Source organism: Lepeophtheirus salmonis, chromosome 9 (genome assembly GCF_016086655.4).
Source record: "Lepeophtheirus salmonis chromosome 9, UVic_Lsal_1.4, whole genome shotgun sequence".
NCBI lineage: Eukaryota > Metazoa > Arthropoda > Copepoda > Siphonostomatoida > Caligidae > Lepeophtheirus > Lepeophtheirus salmonis.
The window spans coordinates 50,882-68,204 of record NC_052139.2 but is presented as its reverse complement, the minus strand read 5'-3'; the positions used below and the strand labels follow the sequence as shown (position 1 = coordinate 68,204).

General features: G+C 30.6%; 3 protein-coding genes across 3 annotated transcripts; 2 read left to right on the top strand and 1 right to left on the bottom strand.

Annotated features, from left to right (window-relative positions):
* Window positions 1–1,193: 1,193 nt before the first annotated feature.
* Window positions 1,194–5,261, bottom strand: LOC121124163 (extended synaptotagmin-3). The gene is made up of 6 exons (XM_040719289.2): window positions 5,137–5,261; window positions 3,364–3,517; window positions 2,977–3,234; window positions 2,684–2,907; window positions 2,183–2,630; window positions 1,194–2,114 (listed from the first exon to the last, which is right to left on the bottom strand). The coding sequence occupies exons 2-6, from the start codon at window positions 3,417–3,419 to the stop codon at window positions 1,679–1,681; spliced, it is 1,422 nt and encodes a 473-aa protein (XP_040575223.1). The 5' UTR covers window positions 3,420–3,517; window positions 5,137–5,261; the 3' UTR covers window positions 1,194–1,678.
* A 103-nt stretch (window positions 5,262–5,364) lies between these two features.
* Window positions 5,365–7,176, top strand: LOC121124190 (sn-1-specific diacylglycerol lipase ABHD11). The gene is made up of 3 exons (XM_040719323.2): window positions 5,365–5,851; window positions 5,916–6,257; window positions 6,317–7,176. The coding sequence occupies exons 1-3, from the start codon at window positions 5,588–5,590 to the stop codon at window positions 6,659–6,661; spliced, it is 951 nt and encodes a 316-aa protein (XP_040575257.1). The 5' UTR covers window positions 5,365–5,587; the 3' UTR covers window positions 6,662–7,176.
* A 147-nt stretch (window positions 7,177–7,323) lies between these two features.
* On the top strand, window positions 7,324–12,402 carry LOC121124316 (ribonuclease H1-like). The gene is given in 5 exon segments (XM_040719469.2): window positions 7,324–7,890; window positions 7,965–9,226; window positions 10,870–11,038; window positions 11,729–11,875; window positions 11,878–12,402. Coding segments are annotated over 4 exon segments (693 nt in total). The 5' UTR covers window positions 7,324–7,890; window positions 7,965–9,127; the 3' UTR covers window positions 12,156–12,402.
* Window positions 12,403–17,323: the final 4,921 nt, after the last annotated feature.

Sequence of the window (17,323 nt, the reverse complement as noted above, 5' to 3'; positions counted from 1 at the left end):
GTAATTGTGTGATTTAACCCTTTCACACCCAAAGTGAATTGAAAAGAAAATCAAGGGTAATTATACTCAATTCGTAATCTCTTTGATCATATTAGAACCTATTCGAATTATTTTTTTGTAATATCTTCAATAGGTTCACCAGAATTTGATGGGACACTGGTGTCGGTCTGGGTGTGAACGGTAATTCTTAACATTTATTAATTATTTTGATATATTTTTTATTTCTGATTCAAACAAGTAATAATTCTACCATGGAAAATTGACTAATAATAATATAATAAAAGCTTTACATGTGATACATAACGAAGCCATTTCTAGTTCTTACTAAGCATAAAGAAAGATTACAAGCCATATAAATGACCAAAGCTCGATTTTCTATATTTTTGCTTGAATAGTAAGCACATATTTTTCTTTTTTATTCAAATGCCAGTATTTATCCACTATGATTGTCCATTATAACATTTTTCTTTTCGTTGGACCAGACGATTGGGTTTCCCTCATACGCCCTTCAAAATATTCAATCAAACTCTTGTCAGTTACAACTTTGAAGTAAAAAAGCGAGAATTTATTTGGATATTTAATGTTATCAATCAACGATATATCTATTTACGCATGCATTATCGTAAAGATCGAAGAAGATTCTTAGATAAAATCGTATTGATGACTTGCAATCTTAGTGGTATGAAGCAGTTCTTTGATCCATGAGATCGACTCCCACATGCCTTTGTTTTTGAGTTTTACAATTCTAGGACAAATTTTTGTGAGCCTTTCGTTCAGAGAGACAATCAGTGATTTTACTTTATATTATTTATTATCTTTGAGATTATCGTCAAAGTGAAAATTTCGAGCTATCATAATAACGACATGAATGTTGGATTCAGGAGTCAATGAAGCATCTTATACATTTGTTTCTGTGGTGAGCTCTTCATCAGCTATAACTTATGTATCAGAATTATTTCATAAATTGGCACTGTCTGCTTCATCTAAAAAAATATAAATTCGGTCACTAATTGCGCTGCTAAAAAGTTTAAAATATTTTGTTTTTTGTTTTCTTTCCATTTATGAGCAACTCTACATTCAATAATAAAGTATTCATAAAAAAATATTTGTATCTACATCTTTTACTTGCTAAGCTATCTGCTAATAAAGAGTACTTTAATATGAATACTCGAAAAGGACCAAAATCAAAGATACAAAATTTAAAAATTTATTATACCAATATTTCATATTCTAATTTATAACAATAACATACGATAGAAACATTAATTTGAAAGTTAAGATGGGGGTTTCACTTATTTTTATTAGTAACTTAAGTAAGTAACACAGTAATTGTTATCTTCATTTTTTATTTGCCTAACTATGTACAGTATTAATTTTCTTCTGCTTAATATCACCTGGGTTAAGAATAAGTCTTTGAATTGAAAAGTCATGTTGTTTCACTTCTTATCAATATATAAAGTGTAAAAAAATGCAATATCTCTTATTCACTGTCTTTAAAGTTTAGTATAAAATATATGGAGATGACTAACAAGAAGAAATGACTATTCATAAAATATAAAGAAATAGATAAATAAAATTATTTAAAATTATGCAAGGAGAAATAAAACTTTAGGCATTATGGGAAAGCGAATGATTATAAAACGACAATTTTCATCTCCTAATCCAGTTAGAATGATGTCTAAAGAGTTTTAACAAAAGCAGATAGAGTCATGGTCATAGCCGGATTTTCTTCGTTAATGGGCTTTATTCTCTTTACTATGGGGGAACTTTCCAATTCTTCAAGAGATAACTTAACATTTCCAAAAACAAAACCAGATACATCCAAAACTCTAATGTCAATTGAATGGTCCCTCCAATCCTTGCCAAATTGAAATATTTTACCATACCCAAATCCAGGGTGTTGATCATCCTCTTCCACTTGAGTCTTGTAAGGAGAAGGACCATTACTTTCAAAGATTTTCAGATACGAATTGACTTTAGCATCATAATCACCATTTACGACTAGATTGTTACAAGAATGTACGAAAAGAGATAAAATGAGTTCCGTGGGTCCATCATAATCATCATTAGAACCTCCAAAGGGAAGCCATCTCATGGCTATAGATAATGACCCTCTATAATAATAAAAATGGTTAGGAATTAGATAATGATATCACTTAAATGAATATTAAAAGTTAGTTACTGAATTTCGTATTTCGATCTCTTATTTTCATTGACGAGCAATTCTTTCTCTAGTCTAATTTCCTGGCCATTTTCCGCTCCTTGACTTACAAATTCGTCTTGAATATCTACAAATATTTCACCTAGAAATTCATTTCGGCTAAATGTATCTTCATCATAGAGACGAATGTTGAGCCGATGCCCTTCAAATAATTCCATTAAAAATTCATACCAGATACCATCATCTTCCCAAACAGGGTCACATGAATTCTTTTTGACATCACTATCAAATCGATAAGCACCGAGGCACACTTTTGCATAAGCATCCGGAGATCCTTGGCCGACTAAAGATCTTATTCCTCCTTTACTGGGAAGATCTTTAGCTCTCAACAGTTTGACTGCCAACATACCAAGAGGTGCAAATGAACGGAATTTCATTGGGTCCACATTATTTGATAAAGGAATTGTTACTAGAATAAATCCTTTTAATATAGGCTTTGTCAAAATAGGATTAAGGCATTACTTCTATTGGGGTATACAATTTTTTTATTCATATCTTCGTAGAGCTCTTTCCTAACTCTGTCTCGAATAAATGGCCAATCACAAATGTCAGCAATACCATCCAGATCAAAGTTGATGACAGGTGTCTCTAACAGATAAAATTGAGCCCCACCCACGAAAAAGGGTAAAGCTTTTTTCGATGTGGGCTTGAGAACAATTCTTCCACGTCCAAATATTCTTAAATCCCTATTTCATAAAGATGTTACAAATATAGGTAGGAATATATTCGATATTATATTTTTAATAGTGATTCACCTCACTCCACTAGAAATACCAAGTAAAGAAACTCTTAAATCGCAATTTCCATCATAATTAAACTCTCCATCAATAACAACACTTGACTCGTCAACATCTTTCTTTTTGTGTGTTTTGACATTCTGTAACTTCGGAGGAATACTTCCAAAATCGATATTATCAAACCTAAAAGTTCCAGGAAGACCATTTTTATGCATCACCTTTTGAATTATGGGTTCCACTTGATTATGAAGAACATCTGATGCATATTCACCAGCCCTATTTTAAAAGATAATAATATTTTAATTTTTATCAATCTACTTACGAAGTTAATATTATTAGGTTTTGTACTCTAAGTACATAAGTACTTCATAGGTGAACTTAAAAAAATGGAAACAGTATACTTACTGCGGTGAAAGTTGCTCCACCACAGTTTGAGTCCATTCTTTACTTCCGACATCCATTTTTTTGACCTAAGAGGTAATATGCTAAATGATTAAATGTTCGGAGCAGCTCACTTCTTTAGTCTTCTACTCTGTGAGAGTAATGATGTCACCTATGACTAATATAACATTCATACTCTATTTTTGGGGAACGTGCTGTATAAGTTGCTTTATTCTATTATTAATTCTTTTTTTCGCTAAATATAGTTTGAAAGATAAGAAACTATGTCGATAAAATTATGATAAGAACCATTGACTATGATCGAATTTCTAAACAGTGGATAAATCCATGGATTAAGGGATTTTTATTACAGATTTATAGGTGAAACTATATATTAAAATAATATGTTGTAGAATTCGATTAAATTCTTAACAATCAATGTTGGTAAATCTAATTACAACTAATAATGAGAAGATTTAATTCTATTAATTATATGTCAACTGAAGTAATTTTACCTTATAAATGTTAAACTAAGGCAAAACTGAGAAAAATGTACTATTGGATTTATAAATATTACGTTAAAGACATAAATCAACCATTGAATATTGTATCCGTAGTTTTGAATTATCATAAGGTATATTTGCATGAACAGAGAACATAGACCTTTTATTTAAGTATGTTAACAATTAATATGAGTATTAGGGTAGGTGAAATTTTTCAATAGGCCTAAATAGTAAGATTTCGAAATTTTAAAAATCTACTTTTCCATTTCTTTTAGGACTTAATATTTGACGATAGTAAAAAAAATTACGATTTTAAGCTCTAGGAACTGAATCTCGACACTTGCGTTTTTCAAAAACATAATAAAATTAAAAAATGAAAGATTTTATTTTGATATCTTTACACTCATTGAGCATAATATCTAAATGGGCCTCAAAAATTACCCTTAAATGATAAGGTTTATGTTGAGATCCTATTAAAAAGTTCCGTCATCTTTTTTGATACTTTTTAAGGAAATTAAAGTACGTAATAATATGTTTTGAGAATGATTTAGGTACTTCATAATTTCATTCAATATCTCATTAGAAGTATAATGATGATATTTCTCTTAATACTATTTAATTTTATTTAGAGTTAAAATAGTAAAATTACAGATATAATAATTTTGTTATTTTTTATAGATAGCGCTGTTGTTAGGTCTTAACTCTAAAATTGCTAATCATTTTGTCTAATCTACTGTTGCTTTAAAGTGGAAATACTTCGTCGTAGAGTTATATTTTTTTCACGGCAGATGTCCCTTGTTATTATAAAACTCATTACGTCACTTTAACATATTTAATAATTTCCACTTATTATATAAGAAACTTTTTCTTCCGTTTGCAGAGTTTATCTTATTATTTATAAATTTAGTTAAAAGGGAGGTATTTGTGCAACTTGTACAGTCAAATTGTACAAATAGCAATAACAAAATGAGATGAAAAGTTTTAAAAGAATAGTTTACAGTACTTAGAATGAAGATAATGCAATAATAGAATAATCTATGAATGTTCGATATGATGGTCTGATTTTTGCTATTTTTAGTAAAAATTGCATAAAGTTCAAATGCCAATAGTTATATTACTCATAAATACATAACAATCATATAGTTTTAAAAAATCAAAACGAAATAATATTATCAATTAATAGTTGGCAATAAAAAATTACCAATGTTATAATTAAATAATGTTTAATTATAACAAAGAAATTGCAACTTGTACAATACGCTTATACAAGTTGCAACTCGTACAGACATCGCACCTTGTACACAACATATATAGTTTTATAACTTATAATTAAGACAGTTGATGGCTGCAGTCCTCAAATTCAGTTAATTAATTCTTATTCCTTCATATCCCAGATTTGTTTTTTTATCGTTTTTCTTTTTACTGACGTCACAAATAATTATGAGCAATGAAGTTAATGGACGATACAGTTAATAGTTGACTCTATTCTATCCATAGCTAAAGCTCTATCTCTAGCTAGTTATTTTTTTCTAGTGAACAAAATAAGTGTCTCCAGGAAGACTGATTTGTACAAAAATTGATCACGTTGTCTTCGTTTCCCTACTTCATTTTATGGGTTTATTGTAACTATTGAGCAAGTAAATCTTTTGAGTATTCACCTTTCATTTCAGTGAATTGTTTATTGTCATTGAGATGCAACAAACCTGAAAAAGTGTGGAGTGAGGAGTACAAGTTAGAGATCCGAAATGTTGTTCTGTAAAAGTGTTGGTTCAGCATCTCTGCCCCCCTTAATAAACTCTCGAATGTGTTCTGGAGTCTCACGGAAGAAAATGCAAGAGGAGAATGTGGAGAGGCTCCCGAATACTACTAGTCTTAGATTAGCTTATACATCCTATGAATCCAAAACCAAGAAGGATATCTCACCCCTCATAATGAACCATAACCTCATGGGAAATCGCTCGAATCTGAGTCGTATCGCAAAAGAAATCAACCAAACCACTCGGCGCATGGTAAACATGAATGATCTAATGAACTTGGTCTAATAATGATTTGAAATGATGGATTATTTTGCAGGTGGTGAATGTTGATTGTCGTAATCATGGGGAGTCCCCTAAAGTTCCTGAGATGACCTATGGCAACATGCAAAGGGACATCGAATTCTTGATCAACTCCTTAGATATACCTAAAGCATGTTTTCTCGGAAACGGGATGGGAGGAAGAGTTGGGATGCTTCTCGCATTGAATCGACCTTCTTTAATAGATAGATTAATAGTCATTAACTCAACTCCTCTTAATCATATGTCAATCATGCAACGCGTAGAAAAAATTAAAAAAGCTGGTCAGATAATGGAAACATGCAAAGAAGAAATCGAGAATGCTGAGGGCATCGTGGGCAAGAAGTCAATTGCAGACAAAGTATGTTGCTAGAATATCTTATGTTAATCCCTTCAACTCCCTGTTTTCTTTCTTAACAGATCCTCACGCCAATCCTTACGGATAGTTTTGATCGAAGTTTATTTTTGACTAATTTAGTACCAAGTAATACTGAAGATAAAAGGTGGAAGCTAAACTTCAACGCATTAGCGACTTCGCCACTAGGAGTTTTTCCTACATTCGGAGAGGGAACCACCTTTAATGGCCCATGTTTATTCATAACCGGAGATAAATGTGATTACTTAAAAGAACCAGATAGGGAAGAAGTAACCAAATTGTTTCCCAATGCCAAATTTATTCGGATATCTCATACTGGTTATTGGCTTCAAGTTGAAAAGTACAAGCAATTGCTAGAAAAAATCTTGCCTTTTCTCTCATCTGAATAGACTTCCTCGACTCATTTATTTTTCTCATTTAAAGCGTTTAATAATTATTATGACACTCAAACAAGGATATTATAACTTTTTTATGGATTGCTACGATCCTATCTTTAGATTATTATTTGACCATTCAATAATATATTTCACTTGCTCTCCATCGACAAATTGTCTCATAAACTAAAATATATTTTTGACCATAACATTTTGATTCAGTGAAAATTTACAAAATATAATTGTTTTTTGTTCGACTTTTAATGGTTCTTTTTATTGATGTAGTTGTAGAGGACAACTCGTATATATATTACATGAGATAGCTTAAAAGTCTTGCAATATTTGTTTATTGATCTGATTTGCCTTCCATTACAATGTGATTAGGTCATTTTTATTACTCTACGTATGCTTTTGATGTTTAACATTTCAATTTACTTATGTATTTATAAGAAAGTTATATTTTATCACTGTGCTTTCCTTTCAAAAAATGCTTTGTCAGATTATTTTTATTAATATATCTTAACGTATTTTTTTTAGCCATTTCTTTGACTCGGCGAAAGAGTTTTGAAGTATATAACATCTATTTTTAGAATTGGCGGAAGTGTATTCAAATTCTCATATGTTCTTAGTTAGAGGAATTTTAAAAATGTAACGTCCCTTATTTGAGTTTATTCTCGTGACAAGATGGTAGTTTATAATAGTCTACAGTGATGTATAAAAGTTGACAGGAAATTGGATTGATATCTATTGTTATTTGACTCTTTCCACATCAATATTATTGCTTCAACTCATACTAATTTTGGTCTTCATAATCTTGATTAATAAAAGTTATTAATTTACACATAAATGGAAAGTACGTACATATTTGGCGGTTATATTATACCTTGTAAAAAACAATATTTTTCACCGTTTTTGTTTTCCTCACTTCTAAGTTGACCTCTTTTCTAAGCAAAAAAGCATTAATTTTGGGTGGGGGAGGGGCTACTGCCCTTCCAGTCGACCCCCTTCGGATGTTCCTCCTATTAGGGTCTTGTACCTAGAACTTTCACTGTAGACGTACCTTCATGGTGTACATTCTTGTATCAGTTTAGTATAGTATCATTTAAAGTAATCCTGTAGCACTTTTGTACCGGTGTATTGAACAAACAAATGACAGATCAATTCGTTTCTACTCAGTTCTCAAACAACGCATTACTCAACAATTTTATAATTGAAAAAAAACATTCAAAAACTGCCGAAGATTGGTGAGTAACTACTGATTTATAGTTTTATTTAAATATTTGCAACATATACATATTTCTATTTATTATATTTACAGTTAAATAAAATTTGAAGATTTTGTCAGATCAACGTACTGTAATCGGATAACTGTAGCTCAACATTCCAAAATATTATATTCAAACGTTGTTTGTCTGCAAATACTTACTGTACATATTTGCTAACCAATACGATTTTATATCTTGTTGCAAGGTGTATTCATTTTATAGTTTCAAATCTATTTCAATAATTGACAAGATGTGTACACCATATTTAGAACGTGGATTTTTTTTTTTTAAATTGCATCCATTTTCGGTTACTTTAGATTATAATAAGTGCAGACATGATATCAACACCCATTTACAAACCATTATTTGATTACGGTACTATCTGATACATACAATGATATCAAATAATTTTTTATAATATGAGAGATTCTTAAAAAGATCTATTTATTTTTATGTATGTATATTAGACCTGTTCAAATTTTCACTTTTTTTTCAAACCTTTTAATATTTAACTTTTCCCCGTTCTCCAAGTTATATAGAAACAAAATATACCAGTCATTTGCATTTTAGACCTCGGCTATGCCTGCCGCATGGGCCTTAAAAATTTATTTTTGGTACCTCTAAAAAAACCTAAAAAAAATTGATTATTTGTATTCTTTTGAATATAACTTCGCAATGGCTTACTGTATAGCATTGATATGGGTATCAAATCAAGGCAATAAACAGCGCTTATATTTGTAGGATGGCTATGATTATGACCAATTATATTCAAAAGGTAATAACGGGTCCAATTAGAGTCATATTAATTAATGGAAGGCTGTAAATTATAGGTAATATTCTTGAAAATCACATGTCATCCCTCAAATTTGAACATAAATCCCATAATGCAAAAATATGCATATAAAATATTTGACTGTTAATATTTATTAAGTAAATAAATAAAAGGGGAATTTCTCAATAACTTGATTTTTACTCAAGTTTCGTTTCTAGTTGACTCACAAATATATAAGATATTAAATATTTCCACATAAGACGGTGGATCCACATTCACATCCAATTAAGTACATTGACGCTGACATTGGTTATGACGTCACAGTTCTAGAAACATATTTTATTAGTGATTAATTAAAAATTATTATTTTAATTTAATTATTTTATATCCGATAAGTGATAATGCTCTTTTAAAATAACATTTAGTTTTTCATTACTTGGTTGGATGTCGGTTCCTTCCTTACCCATGAAGATAAACCCAAGTTCAGATAAAGAACTCCCCCCCCCCTTCAGTTACATAGGGGGATATATATCAATGAATAAGGTAAATTTTTTCATTAGTAGGATTCATGATTATCAAAAGTATTGTTGACATAAACTTAAGGCATTATTGATTATTCATTATAATAATAATTGAGGAAGGCGAATTCTTCCCTTATTTGAATACTAGAGTTAGAAAGATTCCAATTCATTAACATTAAGTATGGGCGGCTCAGTGGAATTAGAAAGAAGTTGTATGTTTCTATCGGATTAGTTAAAGGAGTTTCACGAACATCTCATCCTTGACCTTAAACCCGTAACTCCTTCATTTTATTTTCATTCAGTCTTTCCCCCAAAAAAAAAAAAAGCATTCTCAAAGAGGCAAAGCGATGAAGGACCGAATATTCATCGTGAAGTTTGCAAAAAGTCCAAGGATATGATTTAAAAGGATTTAGTAATTCTTGTAAATCAAAGTTTGAGGTAGAAATAATATTAAAATGAACTCTCAAATATATGATATAATAATGCAGCTTTAATTATTGGATAATTCCTCCCAAACGAATCTACTTTAAAATACTCCATTTCCCCTTGGATAAGATGTGGAAAAACGTGGAATCTATTGAATTGATAGCGCATTCATTTGTTTATATCATCATTCTCAATAAGGAACTATTATCTTGGTTCTCTAGGTATTTTATTTCAATAAAACCAACCCATCTTTATTAAATAATTTCTTACTCATATTTCAACAACTTTTAATTTTAAATTCATTAATTATCAAACTATATAATTCACATACACATCATTCTACTTCTAGTCATCCGAATGTAACAATTGCCCGTATCATTCGTTTTTCTAATAAGACCATTGGGATTTTCATTGGTGATAGAAAGTATTTGAATAAATGCCATAGGGAGCAACTTATACATTTCCTCGGATTGAATCTAGTCATTTATGCAAATTTGGATTGCCCAATGCAACAGATATACTTATAAAAATTACTCTTGAAAGTGTTTTATCATACTCGAATGAGTCGGACTCCAGTTTAAAGTTATATCCCCAGATGAATTTGTCTCTTGAAAAATAAATTGTTTATTAATACCCCTACAAGGGATTGAGTTGGATATTAACTCAAGGGTAGAGTTGAAGATTGACAAAGGTGCTTCATCTATTAAGACATTTAGTCGATATTCGGGACAAGGTATTCTTGCAGCATGAATTAATTAATTAAAAAAGATACATAAATATAATTATAATTTAATATATATAGTACTTGAGTTCAACTTACCAACCATTTGTCACCCCAGTTCTATTGAGCTGATTGTTGATAGAAATTCACTTGATTGGGCCTGTATTAAAATCGGATTCCCAGAAGTGAACTTGATCTGTTGAATTCATATATTAATCCACGGAAGCTTCAGTGTCCCAAAGATTAGGTTATATTAAGTTGAGTGAGGCTCGAACGTTATCGTCACCCAAAATGAGAAATGCATATTATTGAGTTCCAAAATCACAAATACAATTGGCATATATAAATTTTAATTAAATACTGATATGTTAATTTTTGGGTATTAATAAGGCTAAATTAAAACCTTTAAAGCAAAATATATTGTTGCTTTATCCTTAATTTTAGAAGGGGTATTGCTTTATGTAAATAATCGTTAATTGATTTTAATTTCATTTCCTAAGCATATTTGATTATTATAGGTATTATCTGTGATACGTAGCGCTATGGGTAAAACTAAATCGGGTGGACATTATGCAGTTGCACGTGGGCGTAAAGTGGGTATATACAATTCTTGGTCCAAATGCCATTCTTCAGTGGACGGATTTAGTGGAATACGATATAAAAAGTTTTACAGTCTATCAGAAGCTTAAAAATTTGTTTAAGGAACCGGGAACTGGAACAAAATCAAATATTTTTAGTAGGAGCCATACTAGACATAAATAAAAATGAGTTTTCTTTTGATGAAACAAAGACGGTCCCTTATTACGCAGTTGCCCATGGCACGAGGTAGGTAAATATGCTTCTTTGTCAGAATGCCACGCTTTAGTGGACGGATTTGATGGAGCACGATATAAATTTTTTTACAATCAAGTAGAAGCTCAAAAATTTGTGAAGGAAGAGCCAGTAAAGAACCGTTGACTGGAGAAAATTCCAATATATTTAGCAGTAACCAAACACCATCTATTAACTATGACAGTGGGTCTTCAAAGTCGAGCGCTTATTACGCATTTGCACGTGGGTATATTCGATTCTTGGTCACAATGCCGTTTTTTTAGTGGTCAGATTTGATAGAGCACGATATTAAAAAAAACCTTCAGTCGAGAGGAAGCAGAAAAAATTGTGAAGGATTAGGCCTCTAAAGATTTATGGACTGAAGGAAAGTCAAATAATTTGAGGATGACCCATATCAAGAATGAAAGTGGATTTTCTGTTGATAGCACTGATTGGACTTACGCTAAAGGTTGAATTTATTTATGAAAAGTCGAATAATACAAAATATTAATATATTTTATTTTAATTGAATAGATAAGGAATACTATATGACTGATGATGGATGAGTTAACGTTCTCACGTATGGAGTTTGTACTAATAATAGAAGAAAAGGGTCGAGGGGAGGGATTGGTGTATTTTTTGGCATTAATAGTGGAAAGAACATTTCAGAGCCTTTCTCGAGAAATAATCAAACAAGGGATTCAAGCTATATCTCAAGCTATCAAAAGAGTTAAAGATGGTACTAAGGAAGATCGTTATCTATACAGATTCTAAACTTGCGATAAATTCAGTGGAAGACTGGATGCCTAAATGGAAGAAAAATGGTTGGAAGAAATCCTGTGGAGGACATGTGATTAATATGAATGATTTTTGTCAATTAGAGAACATAAATAAAAAAAAAGGAATGACAGCTAAATGTATCCATGTTCGGGCTAATAATGGTATCAAGGGAGACGAACATGCTGATGCATTGTCTCGAAATAGTAAATTTTGAATGTATTTATTCATTCTGTAACAATAAATGTGTTAATTTATTTTAATGCTACTTTCAGTAAAGTTGAATTTTAAGAAGACAAAATTAGAATTGACATGTTTAAGTTCAAAAATTAACAATTATTATTTATTTTAATGCGTATAACACTTTATAAGCAAACTTGTATATGTTCGTAAGGCAAATTTATATTTCATTGTATTATTTTGAAATGAATAATATAAACAGACTAATGTCATTATCTTAATAACCCAAACATTACTTTCTTCATATACTTAAATATTGAATATTATTTATTTTTACGATTTAGTCAAAACTGTGCTGCACTACAATTTTTTTTTCAAATATTCATATCTTTTGAGCCTGCGGTTCAATTTCAACAAAGTATTCACAAAAGTAGATATATATATATATGTATATATTCAAAAGTTTTGATGACAGCTCTTTTTTAACCCATGGTCTTGAATTTGCCCATTTTTAGCTCTGAATGTTATTTTTCAAAATCTTATATAAATATGAAAAGGATTAAATATTTCCATTTGAATAATCATCAAAGTTCTAAGTAGCCATTATATGTCAGATTTCGAATAAATTATTTTAAGAAGGAAATTTAAAAAACATAATAAATTACACATGTCAACAAATTTTTCCTCTTGGCTTGAGATGGGGTGTTTTCTGACTGTTTTTATTTCAAAAAATATGAAAATTACCTTTATAGCCGACAATTTTTCTGCACTCTACAGAGAACAATATTTCATATAGCTAAATAAATATAGAATAATATTTTTCAAGCATCAAATCTTAAATAACTTTAAAAACATAAGTTTTTTTAAGGTGATGTTTTTATTATGAAGTTCTTTGTCTTCACTTTAGGACTAACTTTGATTTTTATCATTATGATCAAAAATAAGGAACTTATTTGACTGTCAAAGAAGGTAGGGTACATTTTTTTTTAATTACAGGGCATTTTCTTTGATTTAGATAAAATATCCAAAATATTTTTTTAAATCTGAAAGGATGTGGGGGGTCCCTGCATAACGCTGTTTCAAAGCACGCGGATTTTACGTAGCGCTGTGTTTAAAATAATTCTATTATATTGCCATATATAAATATATTCACCTCATATCGCGTTTTTTGTATTAAGAAAATAAATTATAAAAAACTTGTACATATATTGAGATAAGAGCTCACACATTTATGGTGTCCAGTTGACGAGGGAGTTACTAATTTAAAGATTTTTTAGGATAAGGGGGGAAGTTATGGGATATTTCAGAGTCCACTAAATACAGAATTGATCATTGTTTAATTAATTAACAAAGCATTTTCAATATGAAGCAGCATATAAAGAGGGGTGTCGGCAGAGGGGGATAGAGGAGCAGTAGCCCTCCCCCCCCCCATACGAAGGACTTTTCGTTTTATACTAGAATATATCGGATATATACAACTTCATTCAATGAAAGATTAATGTATCAGACTGTAACAGGAATAATTAATTCAATGTTTATTCAATTTAACATTGAGCCTATAATAAGTAAATTGAATGGCAGGGGCGTCCACAGGATTCTTTTTTAGGGAGGGCTGGGTTTGTAGAATTTTTTTTCAAGTATTGAATTTCTTTGAAAAATATCCACTGCAATTCACAAAAAATTGAATTTTTTGGAAAAAAATTCAAATATCAAATTTTTTGGATAAATATTAAAATAATTTTTATTGAATATACGGTTAACATAGTGTGTTGCTCTCGGATATGTATTATGATGATGGGATATAGTATCAATCATTGTATAATTTATCTTTAACGTCTTTCCGTCATATATAATTATTTTTTAGTGTCACACTAATGATAATATAGTAATGATGTGTCGTTTGTATTTTCGCCCCATTCTTTCGTGTAAAAATCAGTTACGTCATCGAAACGGCAAAGGTTTCCAATATTACATAGTCAATAAATATTACTTTATTTATCACTTAAGGCTTAGCTATGGTTGATAGGCTCCAAGAAATGGTGTTCAAAAGACTCATAAAAGGCAAAAACAACTGCTTAAATGGTCACAACAACGGGTGTAGTTACATTGGGTGTAGCATTATAATTAGCAATTGTGTATATCCTTGATGATAATAGTATGTTGTTATATAAGCATACCTAAATAACGGGGAAAAATCTTTTTTGATGCTCTTAATAGGGAGTAATATCGCCGGACATTCCTACATAATTAGCTTTTGCTCTAAATCTTTACGATGAATGTATTTCTAACATGTTTTTATTAGTATATTTATTGTCTAATTTTATGATTTTGACATTTACTTTATTATTAATAATTAGTTAGATTTAATCGGTAGAGATATATCTATCCTGTGCACAATTGTATATAGCAACTTCCACATGAAGAGGGGTGATTGATTATCTTTTTGGTTAAACTCCACGTCTCGCTTGTGTTTTGCAACCTAAAGTTATTACATATTTAACTGGATTCCGATGTCAGAACAAGAAAATATTATTTGGATGAATCTATTATTTCAATATTCTGTAGATATAATTTTTGTTATTAGTTATATGATTCCCATTGTTTAATTTTGTAAATTTAACATAATGATGGTATATTTTTGAGTATGTAGATTATATCTAAATCTTTTTTAAACTTGGAACTTCAAATATATTTCGAAATACTCTACTTTGTCGTTTCATTAGCTATTATTCTGAGAATAAGGTTAATAATGAATTACAATTTCATGGAGTGTGATTGTAATCAAATCTACTGTAACGGATAAAAAACGTCTAAGTCAATTATACGTAGTATATCTTCATTAAACAATTTGCTAATAAATACTTTCGTTATACCCTCAAAAATTATAATAAAGTAGGCAGATCATAATCACATTAGTATTTTAAACAAAGATTCCATATGTCTTTTTTTTCCCTTCTCCTTGCACGCGTTTTTCTCTACAATATTATCAACTTTAATTATACTAAATGATCTAAATTTGCCGTTTCCAATTTAAAAATTACTAAACATAGAGGACATCTTGAAGTGGTGGATCGATCATTACGTGATATTAGAAACAATGCCACTCTCATAGGGAATATTTAACTCATTGGAAGTCCAAATAACTTATTTATTTATTCACCTCAAATAAGTTTTACCATGATATGAAGATATTTCAAAATATTCATAAGCATTTTAATAACCTTCACTATTGTTTGAATATATATTTTAGTGCTCTGATTTGTTTTTATCATTTTTTATTTTTTATCCAAAAAGTAAAATATCGAGCAACGCCGTGGATCTTAAACTAGTAATTACTTTTTAATAAGAGCATTTTTCTTTTTTTAAATCTACACTCACCGTAATTTATACATTATCTATTCTGTAATAACATCCCTCGATATGACTGAGGAAGTAAAGTTGTACAATGCTTTAGTTCTTCCCATCACTCACAAGGAACACATTTGCACAGTAGCCTTGGGTTAGATAAGACTTCAATCTTGCTAGTATTGACCACAAGTACTGAGTGCTCTGACAAATGATCCAAGGTTCTCAAGCAATTCTTTCATATTCGAAGTTATCTCTTTCAAAGAACCCATGCTGTTAATTCATCCAGGTAGAAGAGAGCCATAGTTTGCATTTGATTTATAGAGATGGGACGGAAGTTTTCATGTAAATAGTCTAGTGCTATAAGGAAGAGGTCTGGAGTTATCTCAAATAATCTTCCCCACACAAAGAGCTGAGTTTAGAAGAAGAGTATCAAAAAATAGCTGACACCATATTAATCACTTTCAGGGCAAATTCAAATCTTTTAGCTGAGTCATTATTTGTATATTTATGCGAGATGGAGTCGAAGGCTTTCCGTAAGTCTACCTGCATCCCTGAGAAGTCTCTCCCACTTATAAATATAATTAGCATCTTGAATGGATTCTGGTATGTCTTTTGATCGCCTTAGTTTCATAGAGCATTTATGTGATTCTGGTATACATATATGGACTATTATGTTTTTGATTGTTTCTGTTTAATTTTTTAGGAGGTATTTAGAAGCATTATTAGTCTGTTATTTGCTATAAATTTGTCCTTCTTTAGTTACATACTTAATTATTTTTTTTCGGGTGTGTACTAGGTTTTACATGTTTGATTGTTAATTTGATGTTCGGTTATATGTATATTGTTGAAAAAGTTTAGACTTCAAAGGTGCGCTCATCTAAAAAACTACTTTGAACATATTTCGTAAGATCATACCTATATCTTTCATCTCCCCTGGTGTTATTATAGAAGAAAGATAAAATAATTGTTGATCAGATATTGGAGGAATTCATCTTGACTCGAGTTCCAAACTTTGAGCTAAACAGGGCATTCATTCTGGGTGATGGCTTACACGAAGACCTTCTCTAATGTAATCAAAGTTTCTAAAGGACAACTCCATTGTCAAATAAATTCTACTCCAAGCATATGGGAATGAGATGACAATTAATATTTAATAAAGTCATTAATGACAGGATTTTCGCCAATGCAACTAACATATGAAGAAGAGTTGACATTGAGGAATCCTCCATGTCCTCAAGACTTTAAATCTCTAAACGCCAAAAGTATCATATAAGAGCGAAAAACATGTGTAAGTACCAAGGGAGTAATATCTGAGAGACAGATTTCAAAGATGGAAACATCAGGGTAATAAACTTGCGGATCGAAGAGAGGGATCAAAAATGAAACAAAGAAAAACTTATTCAAAAAAACGACTCAGTTATTTTCCTCTGAGAACACCACAAGAAAATGAACAAATATTGAAATGAGAACCATTTGAGAAAAGGATTGAGATTGCAGAGCTACTTCTCATGTAATTGTCCCAAAAAGGCATCGGGGAAGACAATTTACAATGTATCCATGCAGTTGAAGGTAGGGGAGAAACTCTTACCCTCTGCAGGAGCTGGCATTTAAGTATTGTAGTTAACTTTTTAATGACACTCTACACGCCTTAGTGGATTGTCTCGTTGTATCCTTGGTAAAGCCAATTATAAAAGGATTAAAAAATGCTTGTACTAACGTTGCCATAGGTATTTCTTTGTTCGAGATTTTAAAAGGAACAGAGGAGTGTCATCGGAAACCAAGGATTTAGATTGCGCTTTACAAACCACTAAATCCTTTATAGCAAACATAATAACGAATAATAATGTCTCATATCCT

Excerpts from the sequence above, each read along its gene's own strand:
- LOC121124163 (XM_040719289.2), bottom strand. The coding sequence starts at position 3,419 with ATGGATGTCGGAAGTAAAGAATGGACTCAAACTGTGGTGGAGCAACTT. Across the intron at positions 3,235-3,363 it reads GTGGAGCAACTTTCACCGCA|GGCTGGTGAATATGCATCAG; the intron begins GTAAGTATACTG and ends CTTTTAAAATAG. Across the intron at positions 2,115-2,182 it reads AGATCGAAATACGAAATTCA|AGGGTCATTATCTATAGCCA; the intron begins GTAACTAACTTT and ends TTATTATTATAG.
- LOC121124190 (XM_040719323.2), top strand. The coding sequence starts at position 5,588 with ATGTTGTTCTGTAAAAGTGTTGGTTCAGCATCTCTGCCCCCCTTAATA. Across the intron at positions 5,852-5,915 it reads ACCAAACCACTCGGCGCATG|GTGGTGAATGTTGATTGTCG; the intron begins GTAAACATGAAT and ends ATTATTTTGCAG. Across the intron at positions 6,258-6,316 it reads AGAAGTCAATTGCAGACAAA|ATCCTCACGCCAATCCTTAC; the intron begins GTATGTTGCTAG and ends CTTTCTTAACAG.